This window comes from Marmota monax, unplaced genomic scaffold (genome assembly GCF_021218885.2).
Source record: "Marmota monax isolate L192 unplaced genomic scaffold, Marmota_monax_Labrador192_F-V1.1 WCK01_AAM20220418_F8-fsc00001, whole genome shotgun sequence".
NCBI lineage: Eukaryota > Metazoa > Chordata > Mammalia > Rodentia > Sciuridae > Marmota > Marmota monax.
The window spans coordinates 43,000,933-43,018,371 of NW_026693777.1; the positions used below are offsets into that span (position 1 = coordinate 43,000,933).

A 17,439-nucleotide genomic window follows, 5' to 3' on the forward strand; every position below is an offset into this window, starting at 1 on the left:
TACCATGATGAGCTACCTTCACTAAAAATGCAGTGCAAAGGACCCACCCAATCTTGGACTAGAACTTCTATAATCATGAGCCCAAACAAAACTTTTCTCTTTATAAGTTGATTGTATTTGGTATTTCATTGCAGTAAAACAAGCTAACTAAAGCAATTACCTTGTAATGACTTAAAAGTCTTTAGCCATCATAAGCTCTACGGAAAGTAGAGCTTCCTGCCTCCTTTGAACATCGATTCAGAGATATGTGAACCTGTATCTCCCAAATTGCAATTTCTAGGACCCCAAATAAGGTTCTTTCATGTTTAAATTGATTGATAGTTTTTATTCTGAAACAATGTATTTACTTTGACATGTCTGTGAGAGCCAGGCATGGTGTCACAGACCTGTAATTTCAACTACTTGAGAGGCTGAGGCAGGAGGAGCGCAAGTTCAAGGCCAACCTGGACAACTTAGTGGAACTCTGTCTCAAAATAAAAAATAAAAGGGGATATGGATGTAAAGCACCCTAATTTAATCCCCAGTGCCACAAAACAAACAAAATGTTTTCGAGCTTCATTTAATTAGAATTATTTTATATTTTTCCAAGACTTGCTTTTTCACTCAGCATTTTCTTTGCTATAAAGTTTCTATTGTATGAGGAGCTGAGGCTGGAGCTCAGTGGTAGAGCGCTTGCCTGGCACGTGTGAGGCACTGGGTTCAGTCCTCAGCACCACACAAAAATAAGTAAATAAAATAAAGGTATCACATCCAACTACAACTAAAAAATAAATATTTAAAAAGTCTCTGCTGTATGAATCTACTAAAAGCTTTTACTATAGTCTGCTTGTGATAGATAATAAGGGCTGTTTCCAGATTTTTGCTAATTACAGTGTTGCTGTGGATATTCTTGTAAGTGTACTGGCTGCAGGAGAGACTTTCTGAGGTTTATGTAAGAGATGTTTGGCTGCATCACAGTAGATGCACATTTGATTGTATCAGTCACACCAATTTGCAATCCCAAAGGTAAATAGTTTAGTTGTTAGATATCACCAACACTTGATATTCACTATTTATTTATTTATTTATTTATGTACTGGGATGGAATTCAGGGCCTCGTGCATAGAAGGCCAGCACTCCACCACTGAGCCACACCTTGAGCCTTTTTTTTTTTTTAATAATCTTTTTAGTTGTAGGGGGACACAATACCTTTACTTATTTATTTTTATGTGGTGCTGAGGATTGAACCCTGTGCCTCACATTCACACTAGGCAAGTGCTCCACCACTGAGCTACAACCCTAGGCCCCACAAGCCCTTTTATTGTTTGAGACAGAGTCTCACTAAATTGCCCAGGTTAGCCTTGAACTTTCCATCCTACTGACTCATTTTCCTGAGTAGCTGGGATTATAGGAGTACACTGTCGTCAGGCTCAGCATCTTCAGTCAGTTTTAAAAAATCCTTTATGGATGAATATGCCTATACCCTCTAACTAAATTGTTAGTCCAGGAGTTAAAGGGCAGGGGTAGGGACTACAGAATTTTTTTTAAAAGGTGTTTCATTCACTATATTTATTTATTTTTGTATAAAAACCCTCTGTGGTAGCCACAGCTAGAGCCTGGGTCCTCTGAACAAATTGTGGTATAAGTTTTCTCAAGATGGTGAATTGAATTCCTGATAGGGAGACTTGGTGAACACAGTCTCTTCCCAGAGATGGGAGGTCAAATAGTTGTATGTCTTGGAGATGGCATCAAAGGTGGCCTTGGCGAAATTGCCCAAGGTGGCAGTGCAGCCCCTAGCCAAAGTGTGGCAAGCAACTACAGAATTTTTTAGTGGGGGTGGGGAGTGGGGTGGGGGTGGGTAGGTATTGGGGATTGAACCCAGAAGCACTCTACAACCGAGCTACATCCCAGTTCATTTTTTTTTTTTTTTTTTTTAATTTGAGACAGGGTCTTACTAAGTCGCTTAGGGCCTTGCTAAATTGCTGAGGCTGGCCTTAAACTTGGGATCCTACTGCCTCAGCCTCTGGTGTCAATGGGATTACAGACTCACCACCACTCCCGGCAATTTTATTTTACTTTCCTTATGGGAAATCAAATCCAGGGCCTTGTGCATGTGAGGCAAGCTACATCTCCAGCCCTAAGTAGGCTTTATCATTACATATTTTTTTTTCTTTTTTTGCGGTGCTTTTATTTAAATAAAATAAAGGTATCGCAAACCAAGATTTCTCTTGGTTCAGCCCGAGTGTTGAACCCAGGGCCTCACACTTGTTAGCAGAATAATAAATTAGATCAATTAAGCAAAGACCCTTTAGGATTAAGACTTCCTACCTCCCTTACAGCTCTCTTCGCTTCTATCAAAATGCTAAAGACAGACAGCATGTCCTATAAATGAAGTGCAGATGTTTCCAAGGCCTAGGAGGGAAAGTTACAGGGTTTTATTGTTTTGCTTTACTTTTTTTTTTTAAGAGAGAGAATTTTTTAATAATTATTTTTTTTAGTTTTCGGTGGACAGAACATCTTTTTTTATATTAGTTTTAGGTGGACACAATATCTTTATTTTCTTTTATGTGGTGCTGAGGATTGAACCCAGTGCCTCACGCATGCCAGGCGAGCGCGCTACCGCTTGAACCACATCCTTAGTCCTTGCTTTACTTTTTAGAGAAGCAGTCACAACAAGGCAGAGTGTTGAGCTGTCAGATTTTGATACATCCAGATGAGGGCGTGGATGCCTGGCTATTAAGTCTTTGCCCTCCAATAGCTGGTGCGGGGGATGTTGTTCATTTGCCCCAGATGTTGCCTTGTGTTCTCCTGCTCAAGCGCCTCGTCTCTGCAGGAATGCGTGAAGCTCCCCCAAAGAGAGCCAGATTCCACCCAGTCACTCCAGACTGGCACCCACACAAGCCCACAGTTCCTGTATGGAATTACTCGTAGGGAATTATAGTCCGGGAGGCAGAACCGCGCAGTGTGTCCCGAATGGTATTTCAGCTTTGACATTAAGTGCTAGTCACAAGCCTCCTGCCCCTGCATCCCGCGCGTCTACGGAATCTCTGAAGAACGTGTCTTGGAGAGGGGAAAGGGGTCCACTAAAGCTGTTGTAGAGTCCCTGACAGAGAGGGCTTGAGCCTGGGCTGGAGAGCCATTTGCTTCGCAGGAAGAGGCAGGGACCCGCAGGACTTTGGAACCTGTACCAGGAGGTGCTCTAAGAAGAGGGCGCAGGGTCAACGCGCGCTCTCGACGCCACGGCCGCCGTAGCCAGTCGAGTCCGCCCAGACACCACCGCCTCCCAGCCGCGGGAGCGCTCCACACCACGCTCCCGGTTCGTCGCGGGCGGACTGCTCGGCGGAAGCAGCTGGTGGGACCCAGGATCTAAGTCCCTGGCTCGGATTGCAAGAGCAGGGAGAACCGCCGAGCCCCGGGCGCGTCACCACTGCCCGCCCCTGATTGGCCAGCCGCCCTGGCCCGGCACCAGAGGATTGGCGCCGCCAGTGGCCAGAGCCGGAGTAACTGGATTCGGGGCAGTGGGGTCGCAGTCCCAACGCAAGAGCCTGGCTTCTGCGCCGTGTCCAGAGCTGCGAGTGGGATCTGGTCGTGAGGCGTGCATCATGCCTTATGTGCTCATCAGCACCCAGATCCGCATGGTGAGTACCACCGCCTGGCGGCTCGCGGCGGTAGAGACCGCGGCTGCCCCTTCCTGCCTCTATCCTAGTAGCGCGGTCGGGGGCTGAACTTGATAACCTGCCCGACAAGCCCCCGCGATTGCCAGGAGTGGGAACTGGGGAAGCGGGCTCTGCCGTACCCCGGATGCGGGAAGCTCTACCAGCCCCGAGTGCCACGGCCGCGGAGGAGCCCGAGTGCCTGTGTCCCCGTGACAGGGCGGGCTTGTCCTCCCTGTCCATGGAGGTGCCAGGTAGCCCTGGCCTCACACGTGCTGCATCCAACACTCTATACTGGGCCGTTTTGCAGAAATGAAATGGAATAATCCGTGGAAGGAGGTTTGGGAAAGAAAAGGACGTGCTAAGGCGCTAAACCCCATATGCCAAGTCCCTGGCCCGTACGCTACACCCTTATGCCCTTTTAGGAAGAGTTAGCCCTGAAGGGAAAGAAGAACGTCCTGCTTGTGAAGAAGGAAGGAGAGGTGCACTTAGGGTAGCGTTGGGGAGAAGGCTGTCCAGGAGCCAGAAGGCATGACCCCTTCTCTTGGTTCAGTTTGCTAAGCTTGAAAAAGAAGGTGCTGATTGCCCTGGAAGCCCCCTTTTAGCTTCAGAGTAGTATGACTGGGACTGCAGCTGGACGACAGGGTGCTCCTCTCTCCCTTCCCACTCCCACTTCCTTCCCACTCCCACTTCCCCAGGCTCAAGCGATCAAGCAGAGGGTACCCAGTTCCCTTGAGATGAAGGAAAGAGAGGGTGGGTTCACCGCGTAACAGTAGAGGTCTTGCTGTGCACCAGGGCAGCAGTTATTGGATCACCTACATAGTTGTTTAAATGTGAATTCCTGGGTCCCCTTTCCAGTCTTTCTTTGTGGGTTTGGGGGAATGTTCTGATGATTCTTTTTTATTATTATTATTGGGTGGACACTGTGGTGCTGAGGATCAAACCCAGGGCCTCATGCATGCCAGGCGAGTGCACTACCACTTGAGCCACATCCCCAGCCCAGATGATTCTTCTTCATATGTCTTTTTTAGCTAGGCACGGTGGCCATGGCTGAGGATCATAGGTTCAAGACCAGCCTCAGCAACTTATAGCAAGACCCTGTCTCAAAAAATAAACATGTTGGGCTGGGGTTGTGGTTCAGTGGTAGAATGTTTGCTTCCCACTCATGAACCACGGGTTCGATCCTCAGCACCACATAAAAACAAATAAATAAAAATAAAGATATTGTGTCCAACTACAATTAAATTTTTTTAAAATAAAATAAAAACGTATTAGAAATGTGCACTGGGGAGTGCTGGGGCTCAGTGGTAGAGCACTTGCCTGGCACATGTGAGGCACTGGGTTTGATCCTTGGCACCACATAAAAATAAACAAATAAGATAAAGACATTCTGTCTAATCTACAACTTCAAAAATTTTTTTAAAAATGTATGGGAAATGTGGCCCAGTAATAGAGCACACCTGGAATCAATCCCCAGCTCTCCCCACCAAAAAAAGGTTGGGGGGACTGGAACTTTAACTCAATGCTAGAGCTCTTGACTAATATGTGAGTCAATACTATAAAAAATACACATATAGGGGCTGGGGTTGTGGCTCAGCAGTAGAGTGCTCGCCTGGCACGTGTGAGGCCCTGGGTTCGATCCTGAGCACCACATAAAAATAAGTAAATAAAATAAAGGTATTAAAAAAAACAACACTTATGGGGCTTGGATTGTGGCTCAGCGGTAGAGCGCTTGCCTGGCATGGGTGGGACCCAGGTTTGATCCTCAGCACCACATAAAAATAAAGGCATTGTGTTGTGTCAATTTACACCTAAAAATATAATAAATATTTTAAAAAAACACATAAGAGTTGGGGGTTGTGGCTCAGTGGTAGCGCTCATGCCTAGCATGCGCGAGGCACTGGGTTCAATTCTCAGCACCACATACAAATAAATAAAATAAAGATCCATCAACAACTAAAAAATATTTGAAAAACTCACATACATCTTTATTGATATTAAATACACGTACCAAAAGAATTAACTAGTTTAAAGTGTACAATTCAGTGCCTCTTTTAGCATATTCAATGTTGCACAAACATCACTATAATCAATTTTGGAACATTTCTAACACCCTTCTCCCCAAAGAAACCCTGTATCCAGTCCTTTCTCCCAACTCCCTCAGCACTAAGTAACCACTAACCTACTTTCTGTCACTCCATGTGGTCTCCTGGGTCTGACTTCTTTCACTTACATGTTTTCAAGTTTCATCCATATTGTGGCATGCATCAGTGTGTTCTTATTTTTTATTGCCAAAAAAGATTCCACTGTTAGACTGTACTACATGTTGTTTATTCAAAGGTTGACTGACATTTAGGATGTTTCCACTTTTTTGGATATTAACACTGAATATTTGTGTGCATTTGTTCAAAAACATTTGTTTTTTAACTCAGGAAGTTTACCTGCCTGTGTACAAATTTTTGTGTGGACATGTGTTTTCATTTCTCTCATTTTCCAGGTAATTCTAGTACACACAAATGTGGGAGATGGTGCCTGGCATAAGGTATTAATAGTCACACAATGCCCAGTTCCACTTAGAAGGGTCAGGGAGGCCCCACATTGTTGGCCTGAGTGTTGAAGGGCTCCATCCTTCCCAGCTTATAGTGAGCCTCCAAGGATCCTCACTACCACCTTCATTCACTTTTACCTGAAGCTTGCTCAGGGGCAGCAGGCAGGGAAGGAAGAAAGTGAAACCTCCCACCTCTACCAGCAGCCAAAGCAGCTGGCCAAGCCACTGTGGCTTACTTTGCAGGAGGTGGGCCCCACCATGGTGGGCGATGAACACTCAGATCCAGAGCTGATGCAGCATCTGGGGGCCTCAAAGAGAAGTGTCCTGGGAAACAACTTGTAAGTAGTGACATCCCTTAGTACCTTCTATCTGGAATCCCCTAGTTCTGCCCCTGTTCCCTTTGCCCAGCCACCAAGTCCAAAGGCAATGTCCAGCTTGGGCCCTCTTACCTGCATCGGGGGACTCTGTCCTCTGTAGGGTTGGTCCTGCCCACAGCTCTCCCCCCAGCTCCTTTACAGTGCCCCAGAGGCTCGCTCAGAAAGCTTTCCCTCTGGCCTTTCTTCATAAGGTAGTTCATCCTGAATGGAAGCCCAGGGCAGTCTATTCTCTGGGTCTAGGACTCCATGAGTGGACTGTTCCTTGCCCTGACCTCTCAGCTCTAAGCTGGATCCCATCAAGCAAAGACAGGAAAGAAAGGTTTCTGAATGGTGAGTGACAAAGCTCAGCCCTAGAAATGCCTGGGTCCTCCTTTCAGCTTAGCTGCTGTCAGGGCACTTTTTGGGCATCCTTCACACTATCTCCATATCTAAACCACTTTTAGACCACATCTAGACCACTTTTCTGCTCCTCACCCTTCCTACCCAGGAGTAGGGGAGGACCCTGGCCACACAGACTCAAGAATATTAAAAAAAGTTGCCAAAGTGAGTCCAGTTCAAAGAAGGAGAGAGAACTGATCCCAGCCCCTTCAGTCAGGATAGGAATGCGAAAACCACCCCCATCCTTTCGCCATAAGGCATTTGCCTGGAGATGCCCAGCTTGGGGCTGAAGCCGCTTATCTGCTTCATGGCCTTTCAGCACCAATTAAACCTAAAAGAAGGGAAACCAAGCATTCTCCATGTCAGATAGTAGCATGCACAGCCAGGACCGCAGGACCACCAGGAACGACCCAGAGGCTGGGCAAGGAGTGAGGCCTAAAAGAGCAGGTGACTCTTCCTGAACAGTGGGGCACTCAGGGGACATGTGGCTATTGCCAGACTAACTGGGTCTCCTATCTATGACAATGGGAAAACTAGTCAGCCCCTCTTGGTTTTCTCACATGTAATAAGAACAATAATAGTACCTTCGTTAGGTTGTTAGGAGGAATAAATTTAAGACATGTAAAGTGCTTCATAGAAGAGGGGATGGGAATGTGCACATAGCCCGGCAGCCAGGAAGTGCCCAGTAAATGTCACTTTGAAGAGAGCTCCTTGTCAGGCCTGACCCTCAGCAGATACTAGCTTTGTGTAGAGCTTTGTCTATGTTCCCTCATGCCGCCACTCTGGTCTCTTTGCAGTTACGAGTACTACGTCAACGACCCTCCTCGCATAGTCCTGGACAAGCTGGAACGCAAGGGCTTCCGGGTGTTGAGCATGACAGGGGTGGGCCAGACACTGGTGTGGTGCCTGCACAAGGAGTGACCTTCTCCTGATTGCAGAAGGGGCACTCCTCCTTTGGAGGGTCTGCCATGGGCCCTGCCCCCATACTGTCCCACTGACTGCCTCTCTTCCCAAATTGTTTCCTTCTCCAGTTTGGCACCAATGAGCACTGAACTGCCTCTGAAATCCTGCTCCAGTCAATGGGGAACAGGCCCCTTGCCCCAGTGCTCCCAGCTGTCCTCTGGCTGCAGCCGACCCTTGCAGTAGGCTGGGTTCTGGGGGCAGGTGTCCACTGCAGCTGGTCATTCCAGTGGAGGATGCCCTGGGACCTGGACAGACAGGTCCTGAGCAGCTAGTCCAAGCCAATAAATGGCTTTGATGAGTGGTTGCTACTGTACTTTGCTTATGCAGTTACTGTCGCTGCAGATCTATCCCTGCCCAGAAAGGGAGCCTGAGCCTGGGTGCAACCATCTGAGGTAGAGCCCAGATGGAGTAGAGATAGACTTAAAAAAAAATGTAGTTTATTGGTGCATGTAACATGGAAAGGGCTGTGGGGTGGGAAGTTTGGAGCTGGGGGCTATGTGGGCTGCCCCTCTTCCTCCTGCTGCATCTGGGCAATCAGCTGTTGGCGCTCAGCTGCCTGGCGAAGGCGCATCATGACAAGGCTCTCGTAGTCCCTCTCCGACAGCACTGAGCCCTGGAGAACAGAGGAGACAGGGAGTGGTCAGGGCCAGCAGGGCACTGCCCCCACAGACTATAGACTGAAGGGGCCTAGACAGAGCTGCACTTTTAAGGGTCAAGAAGGGAAGGACCTCAGAACATCCTTCTGGAATATCTACTCATCCATGTTCCTTCAGAATGTTGCTGGCTTTGTGCTCTAGACTGGCCTCTCAGCTGGCTCCCATTTGGCCCATCTAGACCATTATCTCCTGCCAGCCTCTCTTTAACCAGCTCCATCCATCTGCAGTCAGCTCTGTGCACTCTTTCCAGTGAATCACTTCCCCATTCTCTCACCAGGCCCTGTCTCCATTTCCTCTCAGCCTTTATCTGCCACTCCTTCCCTTTACCCCATGGCTTCTGCCTCACACAAGTTCCAATGAAGGAAGCTGCCCCAAGTGCAGGGATCTACCTGGCTATGCTGAGAACAGACCAAAGCTGCCTCCAGCCAGTTGCCTGGCTTCCCTATGGTAGGCTCCTGCTGAGGACACAGGAGAAGGGAGCCCTGCCCTCCACACAGCCTCAAACAACCCCACTATGGAAGTGAGCACGAGACCATTTGCTGCCTAAATATACACAGCAGGGCTGAAGGGCAGGGCCTGTGGCCTGCTTTTATGATTTTGCTAGCACTGTACAGGGGATTAAGGAGGGCTATATTTTAATAACCAAAAGAATAATAAACAACCACCTCAGTGGGTTGAGGCTGCGGGTGGAGAGGCAGTGCTATAGCAGAGCCCTGAGCTGTCAGCCCCAGGTCCTGATAAGGTCTGCAATATGAATTAGAATTAGATCATTTCCTCCCTCAGTGCAGCCAAAGCTGAGAGACCATTCAGTACTCCACTAGCTGCTTAGAGAAGTGTGAAGCCCACCTAAACTAACACAGAGACAAAGGGTTGCAAATGAGGTGTCCTATCCATGCCAGAAAGCTGTAGAGCCCTGTTCTGGGGTTCTCCACACTGGTGCCCTCACATGGAATAGACCAGGAGGAAAGTATGGTGGTCAGTGACCCGAGGATAAGGAGGGAGTGGCTGGAGTTAAGCTGCCTGGCCCTGATCAGCTGGTGTGGAGTGAGGGGTGTCATGTCAGAGAAATATTCTGCCCTGTCCCCCTCCCACTGCCCTAGGAGAGTCTCCATCCCAGCCAAACCCCTGGGGCACTGCTGACAATTTCTAGCAGTCGCACTTGACCCAGCCCCCTCCACAGAAGAGGGGTCACAAATAAGGTCCAGTGGCTAGAGGGGAAGGACAGGAGAGGAAGGAGAGAGCAGCACACCCTGACCCTCAACTGATCTCCTCCTGCCAGGAGGGAGGAGTAGGAAACTAAGCGGCCAGACAGGATGTCAGGCCATGGGAAGGGCAACGCTCCCCTCCCCAAGTTAATGTTGCTCTGCCAAGAAAACCCAGAGTCACCCTTGGCATGCCCTGGGCCCAGCCATGGGAGGAGCCGAGCCCTTTATAGGCATGGGGCTGTTCCCCGTTAACACACCCTCTGCTTCCTTCCCCCCATTCCTGCAGGCTCTGCTAATGAGGGCCTGTCACCAGGCCCCAGGGCTGAGTCACCCACACCAGCAACAGGTCGACAGGTCTCTCTTCCTTCCCCAGCAGCTGTTCCACGGGCCTGCCTTTCAATTAACGCCCACCTCCCTTGGCTCCTCCCAGACACATTGGGGGCTGGGGAGCCAGGTGTGCAAGCTGGGGCCAGGGTGGTGGAGCTGTGATGAGAAAGGAAGCAGTATGGTGACACATAATGCAGGGCTGCCCCCAGACCAGTCCCCAGAAGAATCTTAAGCTTCCCATTGCCCTGGGGTGTTGGTCACAGCTGCTCCAATCCCTGCCTGCGGATGCTGCAATTACCTAAGAGCATGAAACCGGCTTCCCACCTGACTGAGTCAGCTGAAAACAAAACACATCTCCACTGCCACACACTGGCACAAACAGCCAAGCCACTAATCAGAGTCCCGCAGCCGCTGGTGAGAGGGCAAACGCTGCACTGGCCTAGAGAAGGGTGCAAAAGCCCTCAGGAGTCGATGAAAGGATGAGTTGGGGCCCATCTGCCTCCTGTGGAAGGAGCACACAGCTGCCCTCGCCCAGCTGAGAAGATTCATCTCTGCCACCGCCACGGGAGCTGCCCTCACTCTGGTTCTGTAAGTGCTGTTTCTTCCTCTGGGTTTTTTTCCATTGCCCTATCAAGTAACCAGGCCACTCCTGTCCCTGTGGGAACTCTTGCTACCAGGAACTCCCAGCTCTCTGCTTTCTTGGACAAAAAGTGCCCTCTTCCTGGTCTCATCTCACCATCCAAGATGCTGACCAAAAAGCTAGGGCCTGTTTCCAGCCCACTAGGGCCGACTCCCTGATTCTTGGCATTCGCTGTTCCAGCAGGGACTAAATGGTCACTAGCTGCTCTTGAACACCTGTTTGCTGGCTTCTGAGGTGCCAGACTATCTACTGGTCCCCCAGAGCCCATGGAGACCTGGAGAAAAGGTTCCTTCCGCAATGCCTCCTTCTTCAAGCGGCTGACTCTGGGACGGCCGAGGCGACTCCGGCGACAGGGCAGTGTGCTTAGCCAGGCCAGCACTGCTGGTGGTGACCATGAGGAGTACAGCAACAGAGAGGTTATCCGGGAACTTCAAGGGAGGCCAGATGGACGGCGTCTGCCCCTGTGGGGGGATGAGCAGCCCCGGGCCACTCTGCTGGCACCACCCAAGCCCCCACGCCTCTACCGAGAAAGCTCCAGCTGTCCGAACATCCTGGAGCCCCCAGCCACCTACACGGCTGCCTACTCGGCCACCCTGCCCTCAGCGCTGTCCCTGGCCAGCACCTTCCACCAGTCCTCAGAGGAGGACCTTTCAGACACTGCCACCTTCCAGAAGACACCAGCTCCAGACCTCTGTGATCCCTTCTTCTCCTTCAAAGTGGATTTGGGGATTTCACTTCTTGAAGAAGTCCTACAGATGCTGAGGGAGCAATTTCCTAGTGAGCCTAGCTTTTGAGTAGGGTGAGGGTAGGCAGAGCTGGGGTGACTGGGGTGGGGGGGCAGAGCCTGGGAACCCAGGGAAGGACAGTACAGTTGTGAATTAAAGAAAACGAAACTGGGGCTTTGCCTGCCCTCTGGGTTCTCAACATACCTTCAAGTCCCCCCAGAGTGGAGGGACAAAGACCAGCTGGGATTGTTGGAGGGTCACTTTCTAGTAAGAGCCCTAGAGGAAGCTGGTGAGGACAGGAAAGAGAGGCCACACCCTGCAACCACAGGAACCAGGCAGAGGACAGACAAGTGACAGGGTGGCAAAGGGGTGAGTTAGGGTGTGGGAGGACACAGACTAGGCAGAACAGACAGTATCCTGAACCAGCCTCCTCTGAAGCCACCATCAACAGAGAGGTCACAGGACATGTTTAGTCAAAAATGATCCAACCCAGACTAAAAAGGAAATTGGGGAGACCTGAGAGAAAAATGGAGACAGGCTTGCCTTTGTCCAATATGTCGATACTCACTACATGTAGCTATTTAAAATTAAATCAATTGAAATAAAATAAAATTGCAAATTCAATTTGCATTAATCACATTTCAAATGCTCAACAACCACTTTGATTAGTGACTACCATACTGGACAGCACAGCATGAATCCTAACATCACTTGACCAAGGTTCACTGGACGTGCTTGCTGAATGGTAGCCTAGAACCCTCAGTGGCATGAGTGGGGGAAGGGAGATGCATTCAGGGGCTGCAATGACAAGAAGGGGCTACAGAGCAGGAAAGGTAGGTACAGATACTGAGCAAAATATGAGAAAAAGGCCAAACAAATCATTAGCAGATAAAAGAACATGAGAGATTCAGCCTGCCAAAACAGCTGCCCAGAGCAATCCCTGCTGCCCAGAGAAGTACTCCAAGAGATGCCAGCCAAAGGCACAGGTACAGCTTGCAAAGAGGTGCTGTGGGAACTTTCAGGACAATCAGTGATGGGAAACTTTGGGAAATGCTACAAAAATAGTGGCGGATCTCCTTTCTATAAAAGGAAAGCTGGACCAGAAGAGGGATACTAAACCACGGAGGGACACCACTGGACTCCCGGATCCTCCACGACTGAGAGCTCTGGCTGGCCCAAACCTGACAATGGGGCTACCAACCAGGCCAAGGCCATCAGCTGAGCTACTGCCCTGCCCTGTGTCCTGGCCAGAGTCCAGCAGCACTCAGCTGGACCATGTGGTCTGATCTGCAGGTCTTTCCAAATGTGGCAGAGAGGCAGAGAGAAACTGGGACACATACTGCCTCTATAACCCAAATCTGGGGCCTCCTTTTTTTCTTCTTTTTGTGCAGAGATGCCAAGCTGAAAGGCACCTCTGTAACAGAGATAAGAATAAAGTTCTTTCTGATACAATCTATGGAGTTACCTGGGACTATGAAATCCTGAGACTTAAAGGCAGGGAATGAGGTCTCTCTCTCTCTCTCTCTCTCTCTCTCTCTCGTACTGGAGATTGAACCCAGAGGTGCTATACCACGAAGTCACATCCCTGGCTCTTTTTATTTTTTAATTTGAGACAGGCTCTCACTAAAGTAGCTTCGGGCCTCACTAAGTTGCTGAGACTGGCCTCCAACTTGAGATCCTCCTACCTCAGCCTCTCAAATCGCTGGAATTATAGGACTGTACCACTATACCTGGCAAAGAGGTCTCTTTTTTTTTTAATATTTTTTAATTTCAATAGACCTTTACTTTATTTATTTATATGCAGTGCTGAGAATCGAACCCAGGGCCTCACACGTTAGGCAAGCACTATACCACTAAGCCACAACCTCAGCCCCAATGAGGTCTCTTTTAAATCAGGGTCTTGAGTTGAGCTCAGACCACTTCATGTTCCTCCTCTGTCCAATTCTGGAAGACATACCCATAAAATTTCTAGTCCCTCAGAGAGAAAGGGAGAAAAGTGAGCAGAACTCCTGCTAACCTATTGAGGAGCTATGGACACACCAAAAAAGCACCAAGATCACTTCAGAAAAGGTAAAAGCCAGGCTGCTAGACCTTGTCCCCAAAACAATCTGTCCCATCATGTGGGGGCAGTTGTGCCCAGAAAGCCTACAAACCCAGGCACTGCAACTAGATTAGAAAACACGAGAGCCACAGAGGTGGGGTAAACACAAGGCTTCATGGAGCCGTGAGGTCTAGCCGCCAGCACTGGACTAGCATCTGTTGGAAGGTGTACATTTTACCACAAGTGGGGGCACCCCAGGGTCAGCAGAGGGCCAGTGTTATTTTAGAGGAGACGCTGCTTCTTCACAGTTGGCCCCTGACTAGGGAGTCAAAGATGCTTAGAAAACAGACGAACTGGGGAAGAACACAGCTATCCTAGTCACTAGCCACTTCCTTGTAGCACTGGGTCATCTAAGCTCCAAATGCTTCAAACCACAACCAAGCAACCTGTGTGCCCTCTGGGTGAGGATTAGAGCCCCAGAAGAAGACAGATGTGGAAGGAAAGCAAGATCCAAGGATTCTGTGTTGGGCTGGGCGTGTTGCTCATTGGTAGAGTGTAGTGTACATATATGAAGGGCCTGGGTTTGATCCCCACACCACAGAGAGGAAAAGGCGTCAATAGTGAGTGACAGCTCTCCAGTGAGATTGAACCTCCCAGTCTCACTTTACTTCTGCCAATCTGAACTTGGAAGGAAAGGTCCTGAGAAGAGCACAAATAAGAAGAGGTCCCTGAGCCCTGATCAGGCCCAGCTGGGTGAGGCCTGGCTCTTTACCTTTGATAGTCCTGGAGGACTGGGGTCCACCATGCCCTGGGGTTGTCCCTCCAACCAGGAAATCTTCAGAGGGTTATCCACCAGGCCCACTTCATTCTGGACAGCCAGCTCCTGCCAAACAGAGACCCAGTCCTCATCTCATCCATCAAGTTAGCCATTAAACTGGTTCTCTCTATTCCCCAGAAAGAACAGAACCAGCATTCTAGTCCCACAAACAATGATGGCAACCTCAACTACCATAAATGATAGTGTACTAAAACTCTGACCCTTCTCATGGGAAAAGTGGTGGGGATCAATCTTCTGCTTTGAGGGAGTAAGGAGAAGGAGTGGGAAGGAATTCTGGGGCTCAAATCCTGGAGGGGTGCAGGGTGGAGGGTGTGCAGCCAGCTGGCATGAAATTAAAAGAGCATTCACCCTAGGATTTGGGGGGGTCTAGGCTCTGGGATGGCCTAGCAGTCACTTGGAAGTATGGATTACCAACTTGGAGGGCCCATAAAAGTGGGTCCCTGTCCTAGAATGATAGGGACACCAGTGGTCCCCAAGTCCCCTGCAGGACTCACCGCAGCCTTGACAGTTGCAAACTCCACTATGGCAGTGCCTACTTTCTTACTTGAAAGCACCAGGTTGAGAACTTCACCATACTGTGGAGACAAGAGTGTCTAGTAAGCATGACTGGGCTGCTGGCCATGCCTAGCACGTGCCAGAGACCAGCCTGGGCTGCCCTGAGGCCCACTAGGGCATTGTTAGCATGAGGATAACTTCTTATTGCTAGAGGCCCAGAGAAGTGAGATCAGAGATGAGAAAGAAATAAAGTTTTTTTCAGGACTGAAGGACAACAAAGGAGATGAGCAAAGGACTAAGGACAGAGGCTGGAATAATGGCATAGTTGCCTCAGCTAGTTGAAGGCAGTCATGAGGATAGGGTTTTCATGCCAGAAATGCCTCCCTCTCTCCCAGCACACTCAGCCAAGCCCATGCTTCCAAGGTAAGGGCTAGATGGGTAATGAAGGAGAGACCTGGCTGGAGTGGGCACATAGCAACCCAAGGGATAGGAAGATCATAGATTGGAGAAAAGTCTTTAGGCTGTCCCATGGTCAGCCTAAACAAGAAATAAGAATAACAAAAAGCAGAGATGTTCAGGGGCATAAAAAATCCTGGGGTGTAGGATAAGCTATGTGCTGAATGACAGGAAGGGAGAAAGTCAGCAGGGTATACCTTTTGCAAGAGATGCAGGAGGACATCTTTGGAGTAGCCACCCTGGGACTCATCCTCCTTCTTGCACTTCCATTTTAGCTAAAAAGATAGATCAATAAAGATTGATCTTTGGCTGAACAAAACCAAACTCACAACTGAGCTGGACAGTCTGAGCAGATGCCTTGCTCATTTTTAAGCACCACCAAAAATATGTTTTCCTGGTGAAAACAGAGGCAGGGTGGCCTGCTCACCCTTAGCAATGCTTCCCACCCTGTAAGTCACTCTCTTTAGAGGGCTTGGGAATGCTCTACCCTGCAATCATCAGGTCTGAGAGCTGCCTTCCATGGCAAGCTCTGAGGGCAGTCCTGCTTTCCAGGAGGCTGAAGGATGGAAAGGATGTGGCAGTTGTGGTGGTGACCTTAGAGACCAAATATCCCTGACGGACCACTAAAACCACATAAACCATCTGTTCTTGTGAGGATTAGGTGCTATGGGGTAGCCCACAGATCCCGCCCAGGCTCACCTTTAGTTTGGGAGTTCCTCTGCATTCAGTACTTTCTACCTTTCCTAGAAATATTGGGAAAAGAGGAAGATAAAATATGAGGTTCTTCCAGAGGTGAGGCAGCCAAAAGCCAGAGGACCTAGAAAAGGTTATTTCTGACCAAGGGCAGTATCTGCCCTACCCTACCTAATGAGGGCCTGGTGGGGACATTGCATATCATCCAACCCCATCCCCAGGGTGGCCTACTTGGCTACCTCCCAAGGGTCATCTGTTAACTCTTTCCAAATGAAGAGTCGGGAGCACCTGCTGGGGGCAGGAAGCAGAGACAAAGACCACATAGTTCCACTGAAGCAAAGTCCCCCAGGGCCCTTCCTCTGCGTGGGACTAATACTAATGTGGCAGGAGATCCCAAGGGGAGTAAAAAACGTTCCCCAAGAACTGGTATGTTAGAATACGGTGCCATGGGTTCTAGGAAGTGGAAGCCTCCACAGCCATTTGCTCTGGGCAAGGGGGAGCTGCCCTTAAGGAGAGACAGGAGAGGGTGGTGTTCTCACCTCTCAACCTCTGCTCACGGTCCTGACGTATCTGCTCCTGGATCAGCTTTTGTTGCTCTTCCAGCTGTCGGGAACCCTCTTCTCGTAGGCGTGCAATCTACAGAGCAGGGGGCGGAGGGGGAACAATTCTGTGCAGACCCAATTTCAGGTTGATTCACCTTGTAAAGGTCCCACCTGCACGCTAGGGCTCAGCAACCTGTGGGTGGAACAAATCACCCATCTCCCACAGAAGAACGTGGGAAGAGCAAGCCTCCCTACCACAATAGTCATCCAAATCCTTCCTCTCCCCACTCCTCCTGCAGCAGATGGCCCACAGGCTTACCTCTTGTTCTAGCGTCCTGGTGTTCTGGCTCTCTTCCTCCTCCTCACTCCCCCGGGCCTGGGCCTGCTGCTCCCGAGCCTCCAGGTCTAGGCACAAGGGTTGAATGACCCAATCACTGGTCTGCAGTTTCTGCACTGACTCAGATCACCCTAGCTCTGGCTGATAAGACCACACAGTAATTCCTGCCCCCTCCTACCATGCCCATTTGCTCCCAAGTTACTTTCCACTAAGAAAGTCATAGCACAGAAGGGGTATGGGATCCAGTCAAGTGACCACGGTCTGGAAGAATTAAAACAGTTTACATCAATTGAGCTGGTCCTCTCCAGGCAGTGAAAAGGGTACAGGTGGGCACTTATGTCAGCAGCTCAGGACCTTGAGTCAGAGATGCCTTTGGATAGAGTTTCTGGCCTCTATTTATGTGGTTTGGCACCACAGCCAGGACTTTGCCTTGGCTTTGATTCATTTCCCACCACTGAATTCAATTTCTCATTGTCTCCCTTACCTCCCGCTTGAATCACCTTTACCAAGCCTTACTTGTAGACCTGGTAAAGTGGCTCTTCCAGGGATGGGCAGATTGGTGGAGGATACTTCAGATCCTGGAGCC

At 49.6% G+C, this 17,439-nt stretch overlaps 3 protein-coding genes across 4 annotated transcripts in view; 2 read left to right on the top strand and 1 right to left on the bottom strand.

Annotated features, from left to right (window-relative positions):
• The first annotated feature begins 3,237 nt into the window (after nucleotides 1-3,237).
• Nucleotides 3,238-8,211, top strand: Gchfr (GTP cyclohydrolase I feedback regulator). The gene is made up of 3 exons (XM_046461746.2): nucleotides 3,238-3,617; nucleotides 6,424-6,518; nucleotides 7,733-8,211. Exons 1-3 carry the CDS (start codon nucleotides 3,582-3,584, stop codon nucleotides 7,854-7,856), a joined length of 255 nt encoding a protein of 84 aa, XP_046317702.1. The 5' UTR covers nucleotides 3,238-3,581; the 3' UTR covers nucleotides 7,857-8,211.
• A 107-nt stretch (nucleotides 8,212-8,318) lies between these two features.
• Nucleotides 8,319-17,439, bottom strand: part of Dnajc17 (DnaJ heat shock protein family (Hsp40) member C17) — a 36,780-nt gene continuing 27,659 nt past the window's right edge. The window contains exons 5-11 of the mRNA XM_046461741.1: nucleotides 16,836-16,921; nucleotides 16,514-16,610; nucleotides 15,981-16,024; nucleotides 15,479-15,556; nucleotides 14,825-14,905; nucleotides 14,265-14,375; nucleotides 8,319-8,511 (exon numbers count right to left, since the gene is read on the bottom strand). Of these exons, the coding sequence (XP_046317697.1) occupies nucleotides 8,392-8,511; nucleotides 14,265-14,375; nucleotides 14,825-14,905; nucleotides 15,479-15,556; nucleotides 15,981-16,024; nucleotides 16,514-16,610; nucleotides 16,836-16,921 (617 nt within the window). The 3' untranslated portion in view covers nucleotides 8,319-8,391. The remainder of the gene's footprint in view (nucleotides 8,512-14,264; nucleotides 14,376-14,824; nucleotides 14,906-15,478; nucleotides 15,557-15,980; nucleotides 16,025-16,513; nucleotides 16,611-16,835; nucleotides 16,922-17,439) is intronic.
• CUNH15orf62 (chromosome unknown C15orf62 homolog) lies at nucleotides 8,507-12,903 on the top strand. 2 transcript variants are annotated; one of them, XM_046461743.2, is made up of 2 exons: nucleotides 8,507-10,674; nucleotides 10,907-12,903. In XM_046461743.2, exon 2 carries the CDS (start codon nucleotides 10,993-10,995, stop codon nucleotides 11,518-11,520), a length of 528 nt encoding a protein of 175 aa, XP_046317699.1. In that variant the 5' UTR covers nucleotides 8,507-10,674; nucleotides 10,907-10,992; the 3' UTR covers nucleotides 11,521-12,903. The 2 variants fall into 2 exon arrangements, with proteins under 2 accessions (XP_046317699.1, XP_046317698.1); XM_046461742.2 differs by having other exon boundaries at nucleotides 10,910-12,903.